Genomic DNA, 27,528 nt, shown 5'->3' on the forward strand with positions numbered 1-27,528 from the left:
TTGTGAAGGAAGATTTTCAAAGGCAGAAGGGCAGTTGGATGCTGAACTCCTTTCAAAATTCAACAGGAGCTGAGTGCCTGCTTCCCATTTATACCTTTGAAAGTCACCCCATGTACTGTTTATCTGCCTTCCCAGGTATTTTTTTCCTTCCCCTTGGTACATCCAAAATGTCTCTGTGATGCAAGTCTCACACAGTGCTCTTTTAAAACCTTTTTTAGTGGTTTATATATTTGTCCTTTCAGAACAAGGAGAGAATTATATCCTTAAGGAAGGCTTAATAGTACTTTATGGAGCTCCTTGAATTACTCCTCCTTCCAAAGGTTGGATTTTAATTCTGCTACATAGAAGACAGTGGTAAAAAGGCTCAAATAGTCAGGATGAATTCTTCCTAATGTGTTGCACTGCTTTTAAAAATCTGCTAGAAAACTAAGCCAGGAATGTCCAAGTGATAAAAAATTGGCATTTCAGGTATAGTTTTTAGAACTTTTACCCTTTCTGTTCTACTTGTATATGCCTTATGAGTGTGTCTGAGATATGTAAAGTATTGGTAAGGAAAAGAACGTGGAGAGAAAAAATAACTTGAATTGCCCAAGAGAAACAGGACTGAAACAACAGCTCATTTTCATCTTGCTCTGGGTGCTCTCTGTAGGGAAGGTATTTTCAAGTATATTTTTACTGCATAAATTTTCACCTGATTCAGAGGTGCCACAGAAGGGGCCTCATCTTTGCAGCTTATTCTGTGGAGCTGGTAACTAAAGCAGCCAAAACCAGAGGAGCCTGTTCTGCCAAGGAGCTGAGGGCTGGGAAAAATCCCCATTTTGGTTGTTAGAGTACCTGACTTATGAAGTGTCTCAAATAAAAACCTATCCTGGATTTTAAGATGAGTTAGGTATTATGGTGTGAGTAGATAGATAAACAGAGAGTAATACTGTAATCATTGCTTTAAAAGTAACACTGCTCGACTGCAGCAAGAAGTAAGTATTGGAGTTGTATCTGGTTTTGTCATTTTATTGCTTTTCTATTTTATAGTTGTGCTGATTATCCCTGTAATGGCTTTTCCATGCATTTCAGAGCACGCAGTGGGTAATGCCTTCTTTCAAGTGGAGAGCTGCAGTGTATTTAAATTGGCACAAAACCTTAGGTTAAATAAAGTTCACTACAGACAGTTTTGTAGTTTTTATCCCTTGGAGACTCTGAGTTCTGTATTTTAAAAAGTTCTTTGATCCTAAATATAGACACCTGAGGGAATTTCATTCCCTCTGAATGGAGCCTTCTATAGTTGCCATATGCGTAGAAATGTCTCACATTCTTGGCATCCACACTTTTTTTTTTATTTCTCCCGTTAGGCAGGATAGAACTAAATCCTGAATTATTCCTGTTTCAGAGGTGTTTCAGTTAGAAATGAATATTGAACACTGAATTAGCATCTGAACAAAACTGTGTTCTCCAAATGGGAAATGTAGTGTGGTTGTATCTCTCAGTGGCAAATAGGTGTTATGGTGACACAGGGAAATTCCTGGAAAGATTCATCAACTTGTCAATACTGTATTTAATTTGCCTGATTTCTTTCCACCCCTCCAAGGAATTCTGTTATCTTTTATGAATTATGAGCACATAGTAAAGTGGCTGTTATGACTCTGAGGTTAGGCTTTATTTCTGGATATATATATATATGTATATATATAGGATGGAAATAATTGTTGTGTCCCTCCCTTCCTCCTGAGAAAAAGAACTCAATGAACTTCTTGAAAGAGCTTAATTTTCATATTGAACTTTGAAGTTTCCAGTGAGAAGTTTAATTAGGCTTCTTAAGGAAAGGTAAGCCATCAGCCACAGTTTCCTTGTTAGGTTTTTGGGAAGTGTGCAGGATTCTGGAAGGCTTCCTGAGGCTTGGGAGCAGGCACCTGAGATGCCAAAACTTACCTAGAGAAGAGTTGCAACAAATTGCATTGTTTGTTTTCTTTTATGGCTGAAGAAGAGGCACAAATGAACTTCTGCCCTGGACTTTCATTCCATACATTTATTTTAATTCATTTCAGAGTAATGGCAGAGGTGTGTCAGTGTTTAACAGGGATAGGGAAAGAGGTGAGGTGTTGCAACCAGGTAAGAAAAGACAAGTAAGGATGCAAATATTGCTCCAGGTGAGGGTTTTGACGTGGAGTCAGCTGTAGAACGGGAGGATAAAAGCAACACAAAGGGAAATAAGAGTTTTAACCCTCATTGTAAGATAAATCAAAGCAGAACCTCAAGTGGTTGGCAGTGACAGGAAAATAAAGATAACTGAATGGAAAATGAAGAGGAAGTAATAAAAGGGTTATTTAAAAACAAATCATGAACAAGTGTTTGACTTGCATGAATGTTAACTTTAACAAAGCTGGCAGTAAATAAGATGAGAAATGGCTGTAGCAGAGCACAGAATGGAGGTGCAGTTTGTGCAGGTTCTACCCAGAAACAGATGGAAATGTTTCTAATGGTTCCCTTTTGTTTAAATGTCCTTAGTTTATGTAACCAACCACTCCTGTTTGATACCATTCAGAAGCAAGAACAACTGGCATCCTCCCATCTTTGGAGTCACTGGGGTTCAGCTCTAGCAGTATTAGCTCAAAATGCCATGGGAGTAGCTTAAAATTAAATCATATCTTAGTGACAGGGAACCTGAGAAAGAAATAAATGGTGGTGTTTTCCTCAGGAGAGTATTAAACAACATAGTCAACTGATAATGCAGAAAGATCATGGTGACATTTGGGTTCTGAGTTTCCTACCATTCCGTATTTTCACAATTTTCCTTTGGTTCCCTGCTCTTCTGTTCAAATGTTGACAGCAGAATATGTGTGATCACTGGCAGTCTCATGCTGGATGAAAGTGAGGAAGGCTGGAATACCTGTCATCTTTCTGGGCAACTGTACAGATTAGAATTTGGGGTTTTTTCTTCAGGAAAGCTGACAGTCATCCTTTACAAGGGTAGTTGAGGTATTGAAGTCATGGGATTTAGCAGCAGCTGCCATGGCTTTTCTATTCCTTGAAGTGATTTATACAGTTTGGGTCAAATGTAGGTATTTCTGTGTTTTCTTCAGTATAATCTTAAGAATTTCCTCCTTGTCTCTTCCCACTGTAGCACAGGGGCTCCTGCAGCTTGTCCAGGTGGCACAGCAGCTCATCTTCAGTTTAACTTGCATTTCATTCACAGATGAGCAGTTCATGTGCAGGTTTGAGTGCTGAGCAGTGAGAATCTGTATCAAAATGTGCAGATCATGAGATGGAAAGAAACTGAAATTCCCAGGCAGAAATGTTAAGTACTGGGAGGAACATTATACATGAGGCCATTTCCCCATTTCCTGCCAGTTTGAAAAGACACCAAGTTTTATGGCCAATTAGTGACAATCAAAAGCCATGGAAAGTGTCAGTTTTAATGTGCAGAACATCTGGTATCTGCAATCAGTATCTTTGAAAAAGGTTTGGGGATAAAGGATCATCTTTGAGAAGTTTGAAGTATTATTTTGTTCTTCCTGTTTTTAATTTGTACCATGGGATAAAATGTGTGTGGCCAGCATCCAGGTTGAAAGTTTTCTTCACAGTTTGGGTTAAATTCACCCTTTCTTCTACAAAGCTTCTTGCACAAAGTGTTTGTGAACATGCTTTGACTCCAGTGGAGACATGGGCATGGGTAGATCAGACAGAAATGCTGATGTTTCCTGTGAGAAGAACTGGTTTGATCTGGACTTGATGTCCTAAATGGGCCTATTCAGAATCCAGCTGACACATTGGTGCAGTTTTGAATGAGCCTTTTCCAGGAGAAATTACTCAGTTGATAACAAGGATTATTCAGTGATGCAGCAACTACAGACAGGGGGATACTCAGCTGGATAGAGGAATGTACAGGTGACCATTTGCAAATAAAAAAAAGGGGGGGATTAGAGAGCTTGAAGTTTTTCACCTGCTCTAGACTTCATTTTGAAGGGTTTTACCAGCTGAATTTCTTGCTAAATAAAATACAGTGTTCCTGTTTTGCTGACTCATTGGAGAATTAAGGGAGAAAAGGAGCATTTAAAATGAGGTATGCAAAGTGCTGCCAAATCAAACTGTGACACTGGAAATAAGCATTTATCATAGAGATGAAATGAAATTTGATCTTAACCTTCAGTTTTTGAGTTAGCATGTCATGAAGACAGGCACATCTGTCCCATATATCACCATTAGCATCTGAAGGAGAAAAAATGGGGTGTGGGTTTGAAATTAATGAGTTCAGTCTTGACAAAAGGCTGACTGCTCCTCCCTACTGTGTATTTAAAGTTATAAAGTTATAAAGCTGTGTGGAAAATGATAAATAATACAGCCTTCAACTTGAAATTCCTTGACTGTGTATCCCTGAGAAGGGAAAATAGTGTTTCTGTGTCCATGGGTGATGGCCAAGCTGTACCAAGAGATCACTGGGATCAGGTCATCAGATCTAAACCCAAGTTGTTCACCATTTACACATACACGTGATGGCAGGTCCAGTTCACGTGCTTGCATCAGGTGTCCTTCAAAAGTCAAGAGGAACATGGAAAGCCTGTTGATTTTTAAGTGGGAGGTTCTTTCAGATCCCGAGTGTGGTCACAGGTGAAGTGTCTGGAGAGAGACCGACTGCTGGGGTTGGTGCTGATGGAAATGGCCGTGGAAGTCCCAATCAGCAGAGCTGGGGAAGATGATGTTAAAACCCAAACCTCAGGTGCCCCCTCTGAGTACATTGTTGTTATGTATTAACTCGGGCCAGTGGAGCTCTTCAGGCTCTTTCTCAGGTTTTCAGTACGTGGAGGGGTTTTAAGGAGGGGGGCGAAGGAGGGCAAATAATTCCATCCCCCAAAAAATAAACAAACAGGAAGACCTTAAAGCTCGGTAAGAGTTGAGGCTGGGGGGAGGGGAATTATCTGTTAAGGGTATTAGTTGTTTAATAAAGCGCAGTTGTCCTCCAGATGAACCCGCCAGTGACTCTGCAATTGGGGTCATTCCAAGTTCATGCTGTGGACTTTTGACTGCCTTCTGTGTCTGTGAAAACAGCCGGCGGTTCCTGCAGGGATCACTCAGTCAGCCCTGTAACACAAAACTATTGCCAGCGGGCACCTGCTGCTGCGGCTTCCCAGGAGGTCCCGCAGGGAAGCGACCCAACTCATCAGGCATCCCCGGGATGGGACCAGCGGGGCTCCCCTGGGATACCCGGCTAATCAGGCTCCTCACAGCCTCCCATCAGGGGGCTTCCCATTACCGCCAGCACGCCCTTGTCAGGATGCATTAGGAAGCCCGGTTAACGATGGGATGTGAGCTAATTAAAGCCCCTTTACTTTGGGCGTGTGACATAAATAGGGGTGGGGAATGCTGCAGGGAATCTCAAGGAACATGTTTGTTCAGTGGGAAAAGCCGGCGGCTCCTCGTGGTTGTCGGTAATTTGGAGAGGGTCAAAGTTTATGTTGCTCTGAAAATGAGAAGCTGATTATCGCTTTTTGCTGATTTAGTATTTTCTAAATTAAGAGTGTGTCGGTTCTATTCATAGTGCCAGGACACATTTCCCTCTGCACAGTTTGGCTTGGTTAGAAATGTGTTTGGGGCTCAGCCTGAACTGCCCTTTCTGGTTAGGACTGGATTAAACAGTTGACCTGGGGATGTGCTGATGTGCAAAGGAAAGGATAAAAGTCTAGAGCATGTAAATTTAACTGAATTCAGAAACTTTCCTGCTAAAATACCCCAAGTAATTCTTAAGAGACTGACCAAAGCTGTGGAAAAAGTATTTTGTGGAACAGCTTCAGACCAGGAGCCTTTGAAACCCGACAAATAAACACCTGCTATTTTTTCAAATACTTGAAGCATTTCACTTTTTACTCCCAGTATAATGCACCAGTGACCACAAAGATAGAGAAGGAGGAAGCTGTGGTGTCTGTCTGCTTACTGGGGTCCAGTTTGTAAAATGAAATATGTAGTACTTCCATCCCGTAACAGTGCATGTGGTGGGTCCCTTCCAGTTCAGCACGTTCTATGATTCTTTTCTACGCTCTGTTGATGAGCAAAGAAGCTGCTCTATAAGTTATTTTTATGGTAAATCACAGAAGTGAGACAGTGCAGTAAAAGCAGGAGAACTTAGGCTGCAGATTTTACTAGACAACTTTATCTGTCCCACTGCACCCCAGTCCTTGTGTATATCTCAAATACTGCAGGGCTTTTTGCTTTTTACACTTTCCAAAGAATAGCAGCAAGATTTGAGGATGGCTGACTGCTCTACAGCTTTGTTTTGAACCACAAATCCTAGCAGCATGTATATATGTCTCCTTAGCCTAGAACACATACACTGGGAAGGGGTTTGCCTCCACAGAGCCAAATAAGAGCTTCATTTTGAACTGTTGTAATTTACTGTCAGAAGTCAGTGTAAAAATCGGCTTCCTCTAAAATACCTTGAACAGGTTGTAGAGTTGCAGGAAATAAAAGTGATTTTTAATGATACTGCTACAAGGCACATGATCACAAGAGATTGGACTCCTTTCTAAATGAGTTCTGCAAAGCAAAGATGAGAACTGAATAAACTCTGTGATTTCTGATTTAAATGCAGTTCATTTTGAGGTTTGCACAGAAGTTGTAACTGATCTATATTTAATTTCATCACTTTCTCCCTTAGCATTCCATCTTGGAATGTTCTGCTTTGCTCAGTCAATAATATTTGTAAATGTACCGTTCTCTGATGCTAGAATTACAATGGAATGTTTGGACTCAAATCATAATTGTGTATTTATCCTTTTGGGATGTCCTTAGAGAACCAGGCAGTGCCAAGAGCTTAAAATGACTTTAAAAGATTACTTAGACCTTATTTCCATGCTGTGTGCTTCATGCATCTGGCTTAGAGGGAACAAGCAGTCCAAAGCCGAGTTTTCATTTGCTTTGAATTCTTCTTGTGCCCCATAAGCCTTATTGTTTGGCACCAGCTTTGGTTCACAAACACTGGTTTTGTTTTTCTTCTGTTGCTTGAAACAGCAAGGAGGGATACATAGTCCCTGCTAAAGGTTTTGTGGCAAAACTGCCTTAATTACTGGACCTTTAAAAAGAAAAACAAACACACCAAATAACCCAAAACACGAGCAGATTGGTTTTTTGTACAGACACTATTTCCTCTGCTTTTGCAGGTCATGGTGGATAGTTCATATTGATGGGTGACACTGTGTAAATATAAAACAAGAAATGATGAATCATTGATTTACTTCAGCCTGCAGAGGAGGCTGAGGCCAGCATGCCCCAGGCTCGCAGAAGCATAATAACATCTTCAATAACTGTGAAGTGCTGAGAGTGGTTTACATGCTTTTCCAAAGATAGTGGGCACAGTAGCATAACGTCCTGGGATTTGGAGGAAAATGTCATATTTCACCCTCCTCTGGAGGATCAGTTTGTGTTACACCATGTAGGCTTAAGTGGAGTGGGGAATGTTTTCTGCTTGCAGCATGTGACCAGTTGGTATATTCACATCATGACCCAGTGTGGGATGAAAACCAGGGATCCACGGATCTTTACAGAGTAGACCTGGAAGAAATGATCTGTAGGGGGGAAATGCAGGAAGTACCATCTGCTTTGGGGACACAAAGGGTCAGGGGAGACAGAGGGTATCGGTGACTGAAGGTGGGTGAATGCTCAGCTGACTGGGGCTTTTTGGACGGGTTCTCCTTCTGTCCAGGCATGATGGATAAAACAAAGCATTAAACAATGCATATTGATGCTAAGTTGAAATATTTTCAGTACCTAAAGTGACAGAACTTTTAGTCAGTAGTGTCAGTCAGAAGGCTCCTACTTGGCTCTGTTGGGAGATGCCAAGTTACCAGGTGAAATCCCCATTTCTCCCACTTGCCTGGTGCAGACTGGCTTCCTTCAGTGCCACCTGGGTGCCTTCTGGGTTGGAAATGGGCAACTGCACTTAGCTGAGACTGATGTGCCCTGCTGCAGTTCTGTTTCAAGGCAGAGGATGTCTGAAATGGGGAAAATGCAGAGATAAAAGGCCAAGTGACTAATTTATTTTGTTCATCGGCAAGCAGACAAAGAGCTCATTATGAAAATTAGGAGGGGGGGGGGCTGGTTTTTAGAAACCACTTGATTAGTTTCGTGTTTGTTCCACAGACTGTTGTGTTTAGTTATGTTGGCATTTACATGGGCTTGAGGAGGCTTTGAAGTTATCAGGTCACACCTTATTAACAAAAGCTGAGGAGGACAAGGGTGGGTCACACTTTTGGTGTCACCTTTGTTTATCTGGAGACTATTTTCTGTGTGACCCGGGTTAACAGCTCAGTAAGGACCATCTCTGCCCTTCCACCAGTCTCAATATCTCAGCCTTAATGTCTAATATTGCACTTCCCAAAGGAGGCATCCAAAAACAAGACATTTTGGGGAAAAAGGCAAGTCTGCTTTTGTGCTTTAATGTATTCAGATCTCCCTTAGTTGTTTAAGCTGGACTTAAACTGCCTAAATTTCTGGTGTTTAGTCAAGTTTCTGATCCTGAAGTAACTCACCACTGCTGAGGAACTTTATCTTAATACAGTGATTATCATCTACACAGAGTGGGCAGAGAATGTGCTGTGCAGGTGTTTGGGGAGTTGTGTTAGAACCCTTAATTTTCCTTTTTATATAGGTAGATACAACCCTGTTTACTGAAATAGGCTTCAGAAACCACTTCGGGGAAAGTATTTCTGAGGTGCACAGAAAAGACAAAAAAAAGTGAAGAAGTTGTGACCCAGCAGCAAATTTCATTCAGGTGGTGGGTATTATATACCTGTACTTCACACCTCTGGTGGTATTTATGGGATGACAGGTGTGGTTCAGATCAGGAATCAGGATAACACTGATACCACTGAGTCTTTATTGCAAACAAGAGTCTAAACCTCCCAGAAATGGTGAGTTGCTCCCTTTCCCTCAGCCCTTAACATCACTAATGCCTGTGAAGTGGGTCCTTGTTTTATGTTCCCTGGTGTTCCACCTCTAATTGACAAACTCTGGACCACAGAGCAGGAAAGGGTTCAGAAGGGCCCCGCTCCCGTGTGCTCACTGAGTAGCCCTTGGGTTTGGGTACAAATGGTACAAATGGCAACAAAAGTTTGGCTTCAGTCTTTGTTAAATGAGGCCAGAAAACAAACAGGCCCCGGGGAGGGGGGAGGAGGAGCCCTGTCAAGAAGTAATTCAACATGAAGTTCATGTTTTGTAATTAATGTGTGTTGAGTTTAGATTTTGTCACCTGAGTCAGGGCAAAATGGAAACATTTCGTGGTACATTTGGTAAATTAAAATCCTTAAATCGTTGTATTTACAGCTGTAATTCAGGGGTATTCTCTAAATAAGGCAAACAAAAGGGCCCCTGTTTAACTTTGGGTTTACAGCTAATGGAGAGTTTGACTTTTCAACTATGTGCATGGGATTTTTTTCCCTTTTCCTCCTTACTAAGAATAATACACTATTATGTTAAACTTCTCTCTGTACACGGAAACAGAATTGTTATTGATGATTAGGTGTCAGATTCTGCTTCACAGAGGAAGGGAAATCTGAGGAAAGACTGGATTATATTCTCTGGCAAAGCTGGGCTAGTGAAGCTGGCCAGTGCAGGGGGGGCAAGGCTGTAAGGAGAGACTACCAATTCTGATCAATATTAATAAGTTGGTATATTCTTGCTGGCTGATTGTCCAATCATGCACTAATATAACTTCTAAAATGTGTTCTGGAAAAATCATTTTCTAGCCTTGATATATTCCATAATAAGGTTTGAGTTTTGAAGGCCTATTGAGCCTTTTAATTTTTATAGCAGCTACTCTAATCCTCTTAAACAAAGTATTTATCCAGAAAAAAAGCTAACCTTAAACACAGTTCACAGATAGCTTCAGGTTGGTTTGTATTTCTAAACTAATTAAAAAAAAAAATCTACATTAAGTTCAAAATGAGGTCAAGAAGTAATTCAGTCTCTGATCACCATGTTCTGTTTAGTGTCCATATGATCAAGTCACAAGAAAGGTCATGGGATTTCATTTTCATCCCCGTTGTTAAAGTCTACGTGTTTAGATAATTGGAGCCACTGGACTGGTTTGTCTTTGAGCTGGGAAGGAGTATTTCGAACTGGGATGTCGTGTCCTTAGTGAAAAAGAAACGCAGCCTTGGAAGAAATGACAGAAAAAGGAGGGGAAGGTCGTCATGGCATCAGGCACAATGATTGTTTGTCTAGTTCTGTTTTAATCTTCAGTGTATCAGAATTGCACACCAGGGTTTGTTGTGCTCTGTGGCACACCTGAACCACAGAGGGTTTTCCCTTCACTGATGTGGGTGCAGAGGAGATGGTCCATGAAACCAGGGCAGGTCCTTACACAGTTCTGGGACAGTGAAGTCCTTGTTGTGGAGGAGCTGATCCTGCAGGACAGCAGAGACTTCACCACCACTGCAACTCTGAGTGTCTCTGGCATTCCTGTGGGACCTGGCATGTTCCCCAGCCCCAGTGGAAGACAAAACAAAGCTTTAAATGATCTTTCCTTTGGGGAGGGCAGAGAGGATGAAGTTGTTCATTTATTGAAAGGAGGTAAGAATGCTGGTGGTAGTTGAGAGTGGTACAGGAGGTGTCCAACTACACATAATCAAAACCCAGCTAGTTTTTGGAGGTTATTCCAGGCAAATGCCTGCTAGGAGTCCTTTCCTATAAAAATATCCTGAATACAAGGCAAGGTTTCAGGTTTTCTGTCTCCTTTTCTTGCCTCCCTCCTTCCACCAAGCTTCTGGTTTCTATCTGATGACGTCAGACTAAGGGTCAGCAGATGACAAATAGATCATTTTTATTTGGTGCTTTTTCACTGGCTCTCACACAGCAATGGTCAGAGTTCCCAGAACAAACCCTGCTTGGACGTAGCTGTTCTCTTTTATCTGTGAGCATGTCGCAGTTCTTCCCCCACGCTGTTCAGGGAAGTGTGAGGAGTGAAAATGCTCCACTCACACACTGAGGGTTCCCCCTGGGCTTTTGGTTTGCAGTGTGTGGTACCTGTGGGTGCTTCTCAGGTCCCCTGTGTGTCAGGGGCTGCCCCCCGAGCTGCAGTGAGCAGGGCCTGGCTCTCCACTCCTCCCCCAACACAGCCATTTCTACCCTGTGTCGCTAAAAAGAATTTAATTAACTCTTCAAATGTTTCAGTTTCATGACAGGCATATTTGCCTCGAAGCTTTTCACATATCTTTGCAGAAGAAAAGCTTTATATCTACATAACATTCCTGTGAGGTTTTGAAAGGTTACCCTTGGGTCACTGGCATTGCTTTTGGTACATCTTTCATGGGCTTGGTTTGTTTTGGCTTGACCACTGCACTTGGGCACCTCCTTGGTTTGTGACTGTCACCTCAGGATTTCAGTTGCACAGACTGATGTAGTTCTGAGGCTTCTTCCTGGCAAAAAAAAGCTGGACAGACTCTGTATGTGTAACAAAACGAGTTGTATAAATCTGTATTTCCCAACCAGGATCTGGGAATTTTCTGCAGTGAATCTACGTAAGAGAAACCACTTTTGTTCTTTTAATAACAGACAAGGTTATTGTTATTATTATTATCTTGCAGTTTGCTGGGACCTTGTCAGATGGTTTGGGAAAGACCATGGATAACAGGCATCAGACAGAGAGGGAATACATCCGATACCACGCTGCAACCAGTGGGGAGCACCTGGTGGCTGGAATCCATGGACTTGCACATGGTAACCCTTAGCTGCAGTTTTAACTCATTTCTCTCTTAAAAGTAATGATGGGATTGCAAAGAACAGTGGCTGTTACTGCTGGGGGATTATCTGAAGCCAGGGCAGTGGAGCTGTCAGAGGTTTTATGTTTGAATTTGAGTGGGGGCAGGTTGGGGTGAGGGGATTGTTTGGTTTTAAAGTTGACAGAAACTCCATTTAAGAATCAGGTCTTTTCATGTGTAACTGGAAGTGGAAGCTTTTTTCCAAATTATAATGAAATCTCAAAGAGAGTTCCTCCAAAACATCAATTTCTTTGTAAAGGTATAAAACACCCACACAAAAAGGTTTTTTTGAGAGCCAGACATTAAAATTAAAAATGAGTATGGCTGGATTGTGGCTTTCTTACGTTTGCTTTCAGTTCCAGAAACCTGAGTTTCCTTGGAATCAGTACATCAGTTTAAAGTAACATTTCACCAGTTGGGTTATTTTGTGGGTTTTTTCAGTCTACTAAGAACTAGAGACATGACTTTATGTAAAAAGCACTGGACTAGTCTTAATTTGGCCAGAATCTCACATCAATTTAGTTCATGATTTATCTGTTGAAGAAGGTTAAATCAATACAAGCCAAGTTTAAATCAAATATTTATATTTTGCATCATCTTGACTCGGTTTGTTTAAATGTTATTCTCTTAGTGTAACTGTTGCAGCCTGTGCAAAGCTGAGCTGGCTTTCACTAAAACAGGATCTTTTCTGTGCCGAGAAAAGTCGTTTTGCTTTGGTCATAAAGAGACACTGTAGGTATGAAATGCATCAAGAGAGGTTTCTCTCCTGTGTGCTGTACAGTCTGACATAAATTATATTGGTAGAAGTGGAGGAAGCCTAAAATATGTCAGTCTTTGCTGAACAGTCCATTCTAAAAGCACTTCACTGTGTTGTTTTATCCAGTAATTAGCGTGACTGTTCTAGTCCTCATTCTGTGGCATTTTTAAATGCTTCCCATTCAGCTTTTTAAAAAAGAAAAGAACTGCTAATTCCTACATTTCAACAGACAGGATTTAACCATAAACTATAGTTACTCAAGAGGAGGGATTTAAATAGTTTGGGCTTCTTGAGTTTGACCGTTGAGGTGCTGCCTGGTCTGTACTCCACTTACAGACCTCAAAAGCTGGACAGGAGAGGCTTGAGCCAGGGCACTAAAAACTGATATTCTAATTAGGGAGATGTGAAATCTGTGAAGTGTGTTCTCAGACACAAGTTCCAAGTCTTTTGAAGCCTCAGCAGGTTCTTGACTTCTCAGAGCGTTGAGGTTCTTAGGAAGGGAAATGTGCTCAGAAATGGCTGTTGGCATCATCACAGCAAAGTCACTTAAAGTGCCAGTTTAAAATAACTGAATTCTTCCAATGGAGAAATGCACTTTTCTATTTGCTGTCTCAAATTGTATCAGCTTTTGTCACCTTATAAGTAACTGCTTCACCTGTGCAATAGATAAAGACTGTGTGTGTAAGTGCAGCTGGAAACAAACCAGTATAAAATATTTTAAAATACACATATTTAGTAATGAATTAAATCTTTGAGGGATATTATGGTCTGTAGGTGTGTGTGTATGCTACATATACAACAGGTAAAGTTATTGGTTAATGTAATTTGGTTTGAAACATAAAATAACAATAAATCATGTAGGCGACAGCATCAGATGGGACTTTTTAGAGGCAATAATTCTGACCTAACTTGCTATTCTTGTCTTTGCCAGGTATCATTGGAGGACTGACAAGTGTCATAACTTCCACAGTGGAAGGTGTGAAGACAGAAGGAGGGGTCAGTGGTTTCATATCTGGCCTTGGGAAGGGGCTGGTGGGCACTGTGACCAAACCCGTGGCCGGAGCGCTGGATTTCGCCTCGGAAACGGCTCAGGCAGTGAGGGACACGGCCACCCTGAGCGGCCCCAGGTCAGCAACCACTTCATATTCCTGAGCAATAATACTGGAAAACTGGGTATTAATACCTGCTGCAATCTCTGATCTGATTATCTTTCCTCAGGCAAAGCAACAATAATTTAATCAGATTTACAGTGAGCTGTGATCACTGCTGTGGCCTATTTCATTCCATTTGATTTTGTTTCATAGATGGCATTTGCTGATACTGTAACAAGGGTGAAATTTGCACAGAAGAACTGCAGCATAAAATAGGAATTATTAAGCTGCAGCATTAGATCAAGCAAAATTTTTAGAATAGCTGTCTGTAATGAGATTAAACTTCTACTGTAGAATCCTCATGTAGAGTTGAAATGAAGGAGTTCTTCTCCCTGCTCTACCTCCAGCTTCCATTTAACTGTGGAAAAACAGCTCTTCAAAGGTTTGAAGAGTTCAGACATCAACATATTGTCATTATCTTCTCATTTTCATTTTGTACACTAGTTCTCAGTTATAAGAGGTGTGGCTGGGTGCCCTTTTGTGCCCATGGTTATGTGCTTCCCCATCCTCCCGTGGCTGTGAGGGCTCAGCACATCAGGGCAGATGCTTTGGTTTCTTCCCTGTGGTCAGTTACAGGCAGGCTCTACAAAATAATGATGGTTTTGCTCAAAGTAAAAGAGTGTTGATTAGCACTGACTGTGAGTGTGGCAGAGAGGGGCCAAGTTCTGAAAGGGAACTGCTCTGGGAGAAGAGTCTTTGTGCTCTTTGTGGCCCAGAGCTCACTTGATGTGATAAGTTCTGTTGTGTGTACATGACATTTCTGTGCTGGAGAAGTGAAAGAAAACCCTAAGTGAAGTTGTATTGTCAGAAAGCCTGGAGAAAAATGTTTGCAAAATGTTGGGGATTCTGCTTGTTTTTGTCTTCCCATTTGGCTTTTCCATTTCCTGTGTTTTATTATGCCACTCTTGGAACCCTGAAGGGTCTACACTGGGGATTGAGTAAGGAACAATAAGCTTGATGAGGTGTGAGTGAGGTGTAGGAAGCTTGAAGAATGACCCAAGGTGTGCTTTGCTGTGAAAATGGAAGTGTGTACACGTGTGTCTTACATAGTTGGTACTTACCTTGTTTCATAAAACTGAGAGGCCAAGGATTACAATTTGGTAAGTGCATTTACATACACAGAATTAAATGAGAACTCTAAGTGCATCCCTAAGAAAACACATCTAGTGTTTCACTTGTACATGTCTTAAATTTGTGACTGTTCAGATTGATTGATGTCAAGGTGGGGAGAAGCACACCTGGCTGTGCTGTAGCTGAATTTCTGACCCAGCTCTGGGTCTGTTATAGTTTGTTTCAAGACACACATATTCTTAAAATTCATAGTTTGACATACTTCTGTGAGATAGTGATGGTGTTATAACAGTTGCCAAACTAGACAACAGCTGGGAGAGAGAGGGTGAGAGGCCCTCCAGGTAGCCTGATCTTGGGCTTGTGTTTCCTTTGGGACATATTTCCCTGTAACTTTTTAACTGTCAATTAAGAGAAGAGGTTAAGACAGATGAGCTGAACCACGTTTTGGTTCCACTAGATTCTGAAATACTGTTGTCACTGAGAAATTATTTTAGTGTCTACACACACCCTGCAGAGTTTCTGACCCAACAACCTTCTACAAGAGGAAAGGAGAAAGAAGGGGAAAAAAAAGAGCTCCAACCTTTCCCAAGGTTACTCAATCACTGCAGTTCTCCAGTCCACAAAAATCTGATCAAAACCTTTCTTGGATAAACAAATGTGCCTGAGAATATGTAGATAATGTGAGAGGGGGGTAAAAAACCCCAGAAAACCCACCTCCACCTATAAGCAACTTGGCATTCGTGTTTTGTTTGGTGTGGGGGTTTGATGTGCTTATATAATGAAGCAACCAAATGGTTCTTCTGGGGATTTAAAAAAAAAAAAACCAAACCCACACAACAAAGGGTTTGTCCTTGTTTCAGGCTGCTGTGCACCACTATCCCCCCGCCGCATTTGTAACTGCTCAAGTATGTGTGGTTTGGAATGAGAGGAGAACAACGTTCCAAACCCAAGCTCCTGGCTCCACTTGAGTGTTCTGCTGGAGCCTGCTGGGCTGGGGAGGCTCTTCCAAGCTCAGCACACAAAAGCAGCCAGCCCTGATGGATGTGAGTGTGTGACAGTGACTGATCTCCAGTGCAGTTTGGAACACTGGGAGTTCCTGAGCGTGGCAGGAGCAGTTTGACCTGACCCCGAGGCTGACTCTGTGTGTGCACGTTCCCGGTGCTGGGGCAAACCTGAGTCAGCCACTTAATTGCAGTTGCATTTAAATGGCAGGATATGTGACTGTAAATTACAGGCCCCTTGCAATTCTCTAATTATGTGGCTGAATTTTAAAAGAAGCTCCGAATTTCAGCTGCCTGACTTTGAACCATTGGATGAGGTTTGAGTGGGATGAAGAATTTTAATTGAGGTCGTGGGCTTTCCTAAAAGACATGCTCTAATTCCAGCAAAGTTCCTGAATGGAACAGAGCACTGTGGCTAGTGTTCCTGTGATCAGGCTACATGGACATGAGGCTTTTTTGGCCTCAAATGTATGGATTTGTACTGAGACAAGCCATGTGTTGGGAACATGGAGCCAATAAGGCTGAGGCACAGACAATACCTTTAGAGCCTAAGGGGTGATGGGTTTAAAGGATTGAAGATATTTCTTTAAATCTGACTTTAGGCTGGACTGTTTCAAGGCTAATCTTATTAACTTATTATCTAATCATATCATTTATCATGCTTGTTATTTGTGAATAAATCTGCCTTAATACCTTTAGTGCAGAGGAGAGCATAAAACAGTTGTTGACAATGCAGCATACATCTAATTTATAACCAGTTAATGCCTGTGACTTGATACCTTTTTTGAGTGGGTTTTATGTGTTCCAAGTACTCCAGTGTCACATACAAGAGTTCTGATTATTTCCATATTTGTCATATACTGCCAAAAGTCTTAAAGACCAGTTCAAAACAGGAAAGCTGTTGTGTCTCTGGATATGCTTGGAGAGCTCTCGCCTGGAAACGTGTTTTACATCCTAGTGCAGCACAAGTAAAGAACATTTATATTTAGATGTGTGTCTAATCTAACAAGTAGTGCAGGAAACTGCCTTTATGGCTTTCTCTCAGGCTTCTGCCAGGTCAGTGTGAGTTTAAGATTATTCTTGGGCTGTTGCTACAAGGGTTTGTGTTCTTTTCTGAGAGTCACAACATGAAAATTAGAAGTAAGGAGATAACTCCATGACCCCCCCCAATTCCAATGAATTCTGTCTGTGAGCTAGACTGTACTAGTAAAGAACATGAGATTGGCAAGCCATTAATGGTCACAGAAAAGTGTTATGTAAATATTTGGTTCTTTTAAATGTACTTCCCCTGGAAAGCAGCAGCCTGTGCTGGTTGTTCCTTTGCTCTCCCCTTCCAGCACACCACTGGGAGATGTGCAGTGAGGTTTCAGAGTTGGAGACAAGGTGATTTTAAATTAATGTTTTTTGCCTTTGTGCATCCATGTCTCTGTTAGCTGTGATTTGTACAGTAAGGTCAAAAGCAGTGGGGTTGAGAGTATCAGTGACAGTGAGAAGTAGAAAATATGGACCTAATTGTATGGAGCAGTAGGTAAAATAAACTGCCAAGAGTATATTCTCAAGGTTCTCAGGTTTTACTGGTTAATATTGCTTGAACCTCTGCATGTGTCCCAGATTCTGTCCTGACCTTGGACTTGATCTAGATCTGACTTTTAGAGTCTTTACAGTAATATCAGTCATTTATGGGCCACAGTTCAAGGCCATACATCAAGGAGACATTATTCTCCTGGGAAGCCCTTCTTAAGATTTGCTTAGAAGCCAGAGAGAAAATACATTTATCACTCTAATCAGTGAATGACTTGAGCAGTGATTTCCTTCATATCCTTTCTTCCTTTTCCCAGTGGGATAGCAGGTCTTCCCTATAATCTTGGAGCAGGTTTGTCCCTTTTTCTTGCTCTAGAGCTCTTTCTCTTGCTCTAGCTTGTTTGTCACAGCCCTTGCACAGCTGTAGCCAAGGGCTTTTCCTCACCATCAGCCCAACCTCCCATCCTCTGTCCAACTGGATCTTACGGGTTTCCATTCCTCTGTTACTGTCTGAGTTGTTCCACTGCTTTTATGGAGCAGCTTTGAAATCCCTCCAGTGTGCAGGTTGCCATCAGTGTGGTGTGAAAAGAGAGCCAGGCTGTGCTCTCCAAGCCATCCAGAATTGTGTTGGCTGCCTTTACTGCCCTATCACATTGCAAATGGATATCTAGTTTTCTGCTTGCTGTTCTCCCAACCCAGGAGGTTTTTTTTTTAATGTTTTTTTTTATTTTACTGCTTTGCAGCTATCTCCTTGTCATTTAATATTTGCCTTCTGGATTATTTTTCCCCAGATGAACCAGGTTGCAATTTTGCAGGTTGAATCCCATTTAATTTCCTGCCATGTTTCTGACCTCTTCAGGTCCTTTAGTACTTCACTGTCCTCACTGGAGTTTTAAACACCTCCTTATTTGTCCTCCAAATTTAGTTTCACATCACTAGATCCTTGAAGCCTGAGTTTTTGTCTGCACATTTTTCAGCACCTCAGTAGATGCTTCTTTTACTGTGACAAGTATCACCTGCTCAGTGTTCTTCTGTTAAGTTTTATTTTATCACTGGTAACTTGCTGTAGTTCATTTGGAGAACCTGGCACTGTTCTTGAAGCGTCTCCTCTTCATTGTTGATTTACTTACAGTAAATGTGGATTTCCTTGTGGGAGAAGTAGTTCCCCAAACTGAAGCCCTGAGCCTCTTCAGGCACGTTTCATCTCAAAACAGACTGATTTCATCTCAAAACATCCATTTCTGTATGAAAATGCACCAAACCCTGAAATGGTTTCTAAATAAATGAAACTGCCCTTTAGCATAAACAGAAAGTGGTTCTCTGTTCCCTTTGCCTATTCAAGGAGTGCTTCTATCTGCCATCAGACACTTCTGGCTTGTACTTGTAATTCTGGTTTTCTATTCTATACTCTCTGTAGGAATGTGTTGGGGGGGTTTCTTGGTTCTCCTCAGGTTTTACCTTGCAAAGGAATGACTCAGATGAGGGAAGTGCACACGTCTCATGCTGTACATCAAGGAACTAGGAGGGCTTTTAGTCAGAGAAGGCTCAAGTGATTCTTTGCCTGGGAGTGGAATCCTGTCAAGACTGCTTTGCATGCTCACTCTTCTTAAGGGGAAAGTCAGCTTCCTCTTAAAGCTCCACAGGAGGAATTCAAGCAGTTGAGACTTGTGGTGACTCTTTTGGAGCTCCTAAAATCAGGAGAACTGAGGATGGAGTGCAGTTCCACCCTGCATTTCACTGCACTTCTGAAGCTCTACATGCTCATACAGTGGCTAATCATAAAGAAGTCAACCTTTAATTAATAAAACTTATTCTTTCAAGAAATAAAAATATAATTTTGAAAGGGATATGACTTTAGAAATAAAGGAGAGTGGAGTTACAACCAAGAACTTCTGTGTGAGAAAGAAATACAGGGAGCAGGTTTTTCCCCTGTGCCCTCCTCCAGCACTGACAGGCTGGAAATCTCACAGTTTGTTCCCTTTGCCTTCCCCCACTGGAACAAAGAGCTGAAGGACAATTCCTTGGAAGCACAGGCTCTGCTCTTCACAATAAAGCAGAATTTGCAATGCATGACTGAAGAAAATAACTCTGATGCATGTAGTTTTCATGGTTTTTTTTAATCCACAGGATGCAGTAAAAGAAAGATGAACCTTTAAAACGTTGTTTGCTTAATCATATTTTATTGCAGAGGCTATAATTCTAAAGCCACATGTATAAAAATGTCAGAGTTTCTAGAACATTACATCGTCCATTGCTTGTGGCCAGCAAAAGTCCAGATGATTTGGAGAATCCAAACTCTGCACTGACATATCCCTCTCCCTTTCCTTTTTAGAGGGTTGAGTGGGATTTGGTTTTACAGCAGGTACCAAACTCTAACACTTTTTTGTGCATTATTGGAAATACCCACTGTATGTCTGAATAATGTTTCCAGGAGAACTATTTCTAAGTGTCTGCAAGAGACCATTTATATTTGGAGCACTCAGTTGTCTAGAGTTGGTTGTCTTTGTCCTCTTTTTTGACCTTGACTCAGTTTAACTATTTGGAAGGAGTGGAAGTAAAAACCACAGTGTTTGGACCTACAGCAGCAACATAATCCTTCATTAATATTATATAGATGTGGTTCCTTTCACATCTGCTCTGTAGGAATGTTTTTATGTAATAGGAGGTTTAAGGGAAAAATAAGCAATTATGGGTTAGGCAATGTTTAATCATACAGGTCTTACACTTTACATATGTTACACTGATGAGCCTCTGGAGATTATGAGCTAGACTTGGAGTAGCAGGGGCTGAGAGAGGAAAACCTCAGAACAACCCCATTACCTGTTTGTAAAAGACCCTTTTCCAAGCCCAAGGGTTCAAGTTGCTGAGGCTGTTCATTGCAGCTCCCTCACATTGTGCCTCTGGGGTTTTGTGCACCCCACCTTTTAGCAAAGAAGCTGTAGATGGTTTAAATTCCAAAAGGGAGGGCTAAACCTTTAGTTAAGACTTGTGTAACTTTTTGCTTTGCGGTGACAGAATGTATTAAACTGAACACAAACCTGGCTTAAGAAAACTGCAGTCACTGGGTTCACCACTGGTGACACATCTGTTGGCATTAAACAGGGAGGCTTTGTGAGGGACTGGCTGTCATCCTAAATCCCAGCAGCTCTTCTGTGAGGAAGAAGGGTTTCCCATTAAAACATTAGTATTTAACTTGACATTTGAGGGCAGAAAGACACCCTGGATGCTTTCAGACTGTGGTCAAGGGAGAGAGGCTCTGGAAGGGAATGTTGTGAGGGGAGGACTGATGGAGAAAATGGAAAACATTGAAGTGAGCAATGCTGAGGAGTTACCTGAGCATAAAATGTGAAGTTACGTTTTTCTTTAGATGTCCAGTCATTAATAGCAACAAATAGTTTCATAAAGATAACAAATGCAGAGTTCTTACTGTGGTGGTCTCCACAACCCCAAAATATTTACCTGTGCCTTGGTAAGTTCATCTATAAGGGCAGGTGCATTTCCAGCCCTGGGGAAAGGTGCTGCACCCAGCAAGCTGTGCCCAGCCAGGGTTAAATTGCTGCTCAGGCTGGGTTCAGAGCAGACACCAGAGCCAGCCTGATGGCACTGTGGGCACTCACTGCTTTGGAAAAGGTGTGAGTTAGTGAGGAAAAGGTGTTGTGTTGTATTAGGCTGGTCTGGTGTGAAAAGAGAGATGGCTGAAAATGGACATTGTGGGCACAGTACTTGCTCCCTTCCAGTGCAACATGTCTGGAGGCCATGGAGGAGTTTCTTGGGACACACAGACTTTTGCAGTAGGTGACTAATGTTTTCCAGTTCAGTTAAATCCAAGGCACTGTCACGTTGGCCTGGTGTAGTCCATCAGAAATAGAAGTAATTATGAACTTCCTTCTGAAAAGAGCTGATAAATCCTCTGCTGGATTTACCACAGATTTATTCTACTACTTAAACTTAGCATGACATGAAGCATTTGCTTCACAAAGTGGAATTCTTCCTCAGTGTGCCCACTTCACAGTATTTAGCTGTTAACTCAAAGGAATGCAGCTAGACAGGGAGAAAGTTTTATGTCTTCTGGAAATACTTGTATTTCTAGAGCCTGCATGTTCTGTCTAATTATCTTCTATTTCAGCCAAAGGTTTTGGGTGCCAAGGCCAAAAGGGAAAAGGAACACCTTTTACTCTGTTGCATGTTTTCTGGTATTCATGTGGTTCTTAGATCACAGAATCTCTGCTAAAGGATGCTGCTGTCTTGGTGTATTCTATGTAGCACTTGTCTTGGGTGGAAACAATTCCAGAGAGCTGCTGATTTAACTAGCCTGCAGTGGTGCCTCCTAAAATAGAATTGGAGAGTCTTTGGGAAAGAAAAAAAATATTATATTCATTCATTAGCATCAGGAGAACCAAGTACAAATTCATCAAAGACTGGGCCATAAATTATTTGCAGTTTCCATTCACAGATCTGCCTGCTCAGAACGAGGTGGGATAAGGTGGGAGCATCTGCACCTCAGGAAGGAACAAAAGCTTTATTCAAACCAGCTGGAATGTCCTGAGTTCTGCAGAGAATCTGTCGGGCTTGAGCCCCATGACTGACAGACATCCACATTCTGTGGGTTTTCATAATCTTCTGGCCCATTTTCTAGGATTTTCAGTTCATAAAAATAGCAGGAAGGATGAAACTGGTGTAGTGCAATAGGAGTATAGGATTTGTTTATTTACTCATTTCTAAGGCACAAATGGCAGGAGCTGCTCCCCAGTGTGACCTCCTGGCCTGACACAGCTGCTGCTGGTGCCAGAGGGGTGAAGTCTGGTACAACGGGTCTGGGCCATTCCTGGGAATGTCTTACTAGTCTTAACAGGGATGGAGGTAAGCGTGGATATTTTGTGTGCTGAACAGTGAGTCCATGGGCACAACCAGGGAGAGTCCTTGGGGATTTCCATGTATGGATTTGCTTCTCTTGTGTGGATTTGTAATAGAGTCTGTTGAGTTGGCTTTCCATTTGCCTTCACTCCTGGTGATTTTGCCTTGAGGTCATGTTAAAGGTTTCTGTACATCCTTCAGTTTGTGACCTGCATCAAGAAGCGCCCTTTAATTACCACAGTAATCAGCTTTGAGTAGAGAGTGTCTGAGCATACCCAGAGATGGACTTTTTCCATCCTCAGACCAAATATAAAGATGTAGGAAATACCCATTTTAGACAAAATGAACATCTTCTCTCCATGCTGTATTTCCAGTCATTTTGTCCCTTACTAGAATTCCTTGCTACATCCTAAATATCAGGGCAGCAGGTTCTCTGAGGTTACTCCCCGTGTTTAAAACAGTGGAAATATTAAACCGTGCAGCCGGTCAGGTTTGCACTGACAGGTTTTATTTTCAAACCAAGAGATAGATACAGCATTGCTTTAAAACTAATACCACTTCTGAGCAGTGCTTTAAGTCAGCTTAGTCGGGGTTCATATTTATGCAGCAATTACAGGCTTACTTGAAAAGCAGGAGAGCTCAGGGCGAGGTGTGTTCTCAGGGCTGTTTACCTGTTACTAGACAGACTTTTCCCTGTCATTACCGGGAGGTTTTGTGTTCAGTCCCACTCTGGAGCCGGTAGATGGGAGCCCAGGGCCTGCTGGGATGGGGTTTTACACTTGTGCTGTCCTTTTGCCCTTCCCCTGAACTCTTTTCATTTCAGTCATGAGCAAACAGTCAGTGCCTGAACTAACAACCCCGCAATCCTCCAAAGCACGCTCCTTACAGTACCAAACAAAGGGAGGCCCGCGTGGGCCGGCCCAGGCCAAGGAATGCAGCTTCGGGGTTCTGCTCCATAAATTTAACCAGCACGACAAAAAGGAGATAATATGAGCCTTCGTGATGATCTGAAAGGGGGAGGTTTGTGTCCCATTGATTGCGGTCTGGCCCCGCGCCAGCCCCGAGCCTGACCGACAGTTGAACCATATCGTTAAGGCGTGTAATACAGCTCGAGTCTTGTACAGCAGCCAATGAGTACATATCCAGAGGGCAAAAGTTTATAAAGAGTCGAGGCTGTCCTGTTTAACCCTCTCACACTGCCTGTAATGTACACTGCTGCCATTCAGAAATAGGCACTTCGCTATTAAAATGTAAACCTTCGACTTGCTGTGCTTGGAAAACATACATGTGTGTCTGATTTCTAATGTGCAGCAGATTTATAAAGTGATCGCAGAAAAATATGTAAAACTGATCTTTTTTTTTTTTTTTAACAAAAAAAAAAAAAATCCAGCACAGTGGTTTTTTTTTTCAGCACTGCGTTATCCAGAGTTACTTTTTTTGTTCAGGGACGTCTTCTGGGTTGTTCTGCAAACTCTTTCATACAGATGGAGCTATTTATTGCCTTGATGTCACCTCATTTAGCATGTGGCTGGTATTTTTATAGATAATTTTTTCACCTAATGTTGCTGTTAACATGTGGAATGCTCTTTATCAGTTTTGTAAGTACAGCCAGTCTATCTGAATTGTTCCTGCATCTGTGAACTTTAAAAATCAAAACAAACCTTGTGAGTAGCTTTTTGTTGGGTGAGGTTTGTGCTGGAGGACTTTGCTGTGCCTGTTGCATCCCCAGTTGTAGTTAACTGAGGAAGTATAAAAGGAGGGTCTGAAAGAGAAAAAACATCCAGTCATCAGAGTTGATTCACACAGTCCTTCATGCACACCCAGAGTCACTGTCCTGGTGCTGGGCAGGGCCCTGGTTTCTTCTTCCCCAAAGTGGATTTGGTTTCCCAGAAAGGCAGGAGTACAATGTGGAAACATTTCTGTTATACTCAAAGTATTTTACACTCAAAGTGAAGTGACCATGTTTGCTTTTACTACAACTGGATATTGCTTGGCCAGCACAGATGGGGTTTGATGGGACTGTTATAAATGGAAGTGTCCAAGGCCAGGTTGGACGGGGCTTGGACCAACCTGGGATGGTGGAAGGTGTTCCTGCCCATGGCAGGGGGTGGAGTGAGTTGAGCTTCAAGGTCCCTTCCAACCCAAACCAGTCTGGGATTTTATGAGCACAGACACAAGACTAATGCTCCAGCTGCTACAGGGCCCTTCCTGGCAGCAGACAGGATTTAATATTTCAAACCCTCCCCAGTGCCCTGAGGCTCAGCAGTGTAATGGCCTGGGCACTTTAGTTTCACTAAGGCATGTTCAGCTCCTGTTTCCAGATTGGTGTTTGCAGGAAATCCCTGCTAAGAATCTTTTACATCGAGTCAGAAGGTGAATGGGAGCATTTTTCAACATAATTTTGAGACAGGAAATTTTAAGGTGACAGCTGTAGTCATTCCTGTGATCCACACTGGAAGAGTCTGGGGGGAGTTGGGAGCTGAGATGGCAGTGTTAGGTTTTGTCAACTTAAGCTTGGTGATGGCAAAGTGCTTGGAAAGGTGTGGGTTTTGCTGCACAGCTGTTCCAGGGAGAGGGGGGTTGTAAGGAAGTGCCAGAGGTTGATGCCCAGAGTATGGCTGCTGTCAGTGCAAGGCAGTTGTCTGGAATAAAAGCACGTACACCTTATGCACGTGTTGGATTTGTAACATGGATGCCATAATTAAGTCATGTCTCTTAACTCCTTCTCGCTTCCTTTTGAACTTGGAGCTCGATGAGGTTCTGTACAGCCATAAACCCGGGGAGTAGTTCTCAATTTGGTTTTGATTTGGTGTACAAAAGAAGAGGGAAGGGGGAGAAGAGCTCCATCTCCAAGAAGCTGGCGGGAACAACCTCCATGATAAACAGTTGCTCCTTCAGCACACTGGATCCTCCTAAAGGCACGTCGGGTCAGCTAAAGGTCTGCAGCATCTGAGCTGGGAGATCCCTCCAAAGAGGAGGGATTTGACTGTAAGTGGGAGGTTTTAACCCCAGGCACCATTTATTTGCATGTTTCTGCCCGAAACGAGCATTTTGGGAACACATTTAACAAGCACAATATATTCCATGCGTTTGCTGGAATCAACGGCCCATATGAGCTTCCTCAGATCTGCAGTCAGCAGGGAGCTGTCTGGCCCAGGATTTTACACATTCTTGCATCTAAGGGAGACAATCTGATGCCAAATCCAACACTCAGCTGACGGCACCGTGTGTGCATTTGAACACACCTTCACAGCATCTGTGTTGGAAGCAGGGAGTGAATCCCCTGGCAGAGCTGTGCCGGATCTCTGGGATCAGACAATGACCTGCCTGTTGGGAACTGCACCCCAAAGTTCAGCATGGGGCAGGAGGCAAGTGCACTGAACCCTTGAAATAAGAGTCACCAGGGAACATGGAATCCAGGCTGCCACAGGTTTTCCTGAGATGAGGCCCAAGGCCTAATCTCGAACGCTGAGACCTGGCCCAGGAAATCCTGCTGTCTGTTCCTGCTGATCAGGAAATTCAGGGCATGTTCCTGCTTGTTTCAAGGGGGTCAGCACGTGAAACAAAGTGAGTGCACCAGTGAGGAAAGAATTGTGGACATTGTGGCTCTTTGGTGCTGTGCAGAACAGCCCCTGCCAGACACGTCTGTTCTCCTTTGTCACCGTGAGCTCCCCAGGTACAGCTGCAGCATCAGGAGCTGGTGGCTGTGATGGCTGAGTTTGGAGCTCAGTTTTTAAGGCAGACATTGTTCAGCACTTAATTGGCTCTGGCACTTCTGAGTGTGCTTTCTTTGGTGTCCTCACATCACGTCTGACACAAGCACTGTCCTGCATTTCATGTGCATGGGATAGTGATCCCATTGGAAGGCTGCAGGTGCACATCAGTCTGGAACTCCAGCAAGTGTGTCAGGTAGTTTAGTTGTGTATTTTATGGTAGAAGATAGAATCACAGAATCACCTTATCAGATTAAGTCACTTTTAATGTCTGAAATGCACTGAAGCCCCCTCAAACAAAGCACTCCCTGTATTTAGGAACCAGACTTTTCCCAGAGCCCAGTAAGGAACAGTTTGACATTATTTCTTGAAAAAGCCAGCAGCTATTGAAAATTGTCTCTTACAGTACCTGCCATTTTCCTTTGTTTGAATTAAGGTTGGTTTGTAATTATTACAAGGGGATAAAAACTGTTCCCAGGCTGGAAGTCAGTATGCCAGGTTACAGCCCAGAGCAGGCTTTTGGCAATAAATTTTATGCAAACCTGAAAAAACAAGTTTACAATGGAAACACTGCCTGATTTTGAGCTGTACCAGAACCAGTTACTGCTTCACTGGGCTGGGCTGACAAGGTGGTCAAACTGGAACACACCTTTGCTGGTGACAGTTGCTGAAGTTTTGGCAGCATGAACTGGGTCTGGCTGAAGGAAATGATTCCTAGAGAGTGTGGGGGAGAGCCCTGGGACCCAGGATCCCTTGGGAAGGTGCCCGTGTTTGGGGCACACCCAGGTGTGGCCCTGGGGTTTGGGTGCAGGCAGGTGGGGTCTCTGTGAGGAGCCTGGTCCATTAAATATTAATTTCAGGTGTCAGAATTCCATCTCCTTGCACTGAGAGCTGTTGTTTGTGCAGGATGTGGGGTATCCATGCTTAGGTTGGGTTTTTGAACAGATCTGTACTTGCCAGTGCTGTTCTCTTACCCAGAGGACAGATGAGAGATTCCCCAGATACATATTTTAAATGAAAAGTCTAATGATTAATGTGTCAGTCATGGGGTTTGTCCTTGTTTTTTCTCTCAGAAGTTGCTACATTTCCTAAAGTTGTTTCATTGTGAATAATTATTCTGGGTGTGATACTGAGGAAACTGAAAGATGTAAATTTGTAAATAATTTCTAAATCATTTTAGAAGTGGGATGGTTTGTTTTAACAGACCAGCATCTGTTGATACGCACAGTTTGATGCCTTCTGAATTTTATTTTTAAGGTTTCTGTCAGGGCAGCCTGGGTACACTTCAGGGAAATTTTTTAGGTCCAGAAGACCTCAAAGATGAGTAACAGTTCCTGTTCTCAAAACCACTGTGTATTTATGCACCTCTGCAGGAATCACATGTGCAGACCTGGTGGTGTGAACCTGATGGGTGGGTACCTGGTAGGGATGAATGTGGAGGGAAGGAACAAGGACAGGGGATTCTGGAAAACTTGTGATGTGTCTTACAGAGTTTTCTCAACCTAAGTTGGTAAATAATTAATAATACCTGACCACTTCCTTCATCAGTGGGTTGGTGTTGTTTGATTACAAAACTTCTGGCTTAAAACTGGTCAACTGAACCCCAAGGATTCTGTGAACTGCTGAGCAAACACCAACCAGATAAGGCTGTGCCCTGGTCCCAGTGTGCCCAGCTCTGGATGAGAGCTCCAGAGCTCAGCTGTGAGCAGGGCACAGCTCTGT

General features: G+C 42.6%; 1 protein-coding gene across 6 annotated transcripts in view; it reads left to right on the forward strand.

Moving 5' to 3' along the window:
* The window catches only part of VPS13D (vacuolar protein sorting 13 homolog D), a 92,785-nt gene that overhangs the window by 57,616 nt on the left and 7,641 nt on the right, over nt 1-27,528 (forward strand). For all 6 annotated transcript variants that reach the window (XM_027658112.1, XM_027658113.1, XM_027658114.1 and 3 more), the window contains 2 exons: nt 11,565-11,697; nt 13,427-13,622. In XM_027658112.1, coding sequence (XP_027513913.1) covers nt 11,565-11,697; nt 13,427-13,622 — 329 coding nt within the window. The remainder of the gene's footprint in view (nt 1-11,564; nt 11,698-13,426; nt 13,623-27,528) is intronic.

This window comes from Corapipo altera, unplaced genomic scaffold (assembly GCF_003945725.1).
Source record: "Corapipo altera isolate COAL_440 unplaced genomic scaffold, ASM394572v1 301, whole genome shotgun sequence".
NCBI lineage: Eukaryota > Metazoa > Chordata > Aves > Passeriformes > Pipridae > Corapipo > Corapipo altera.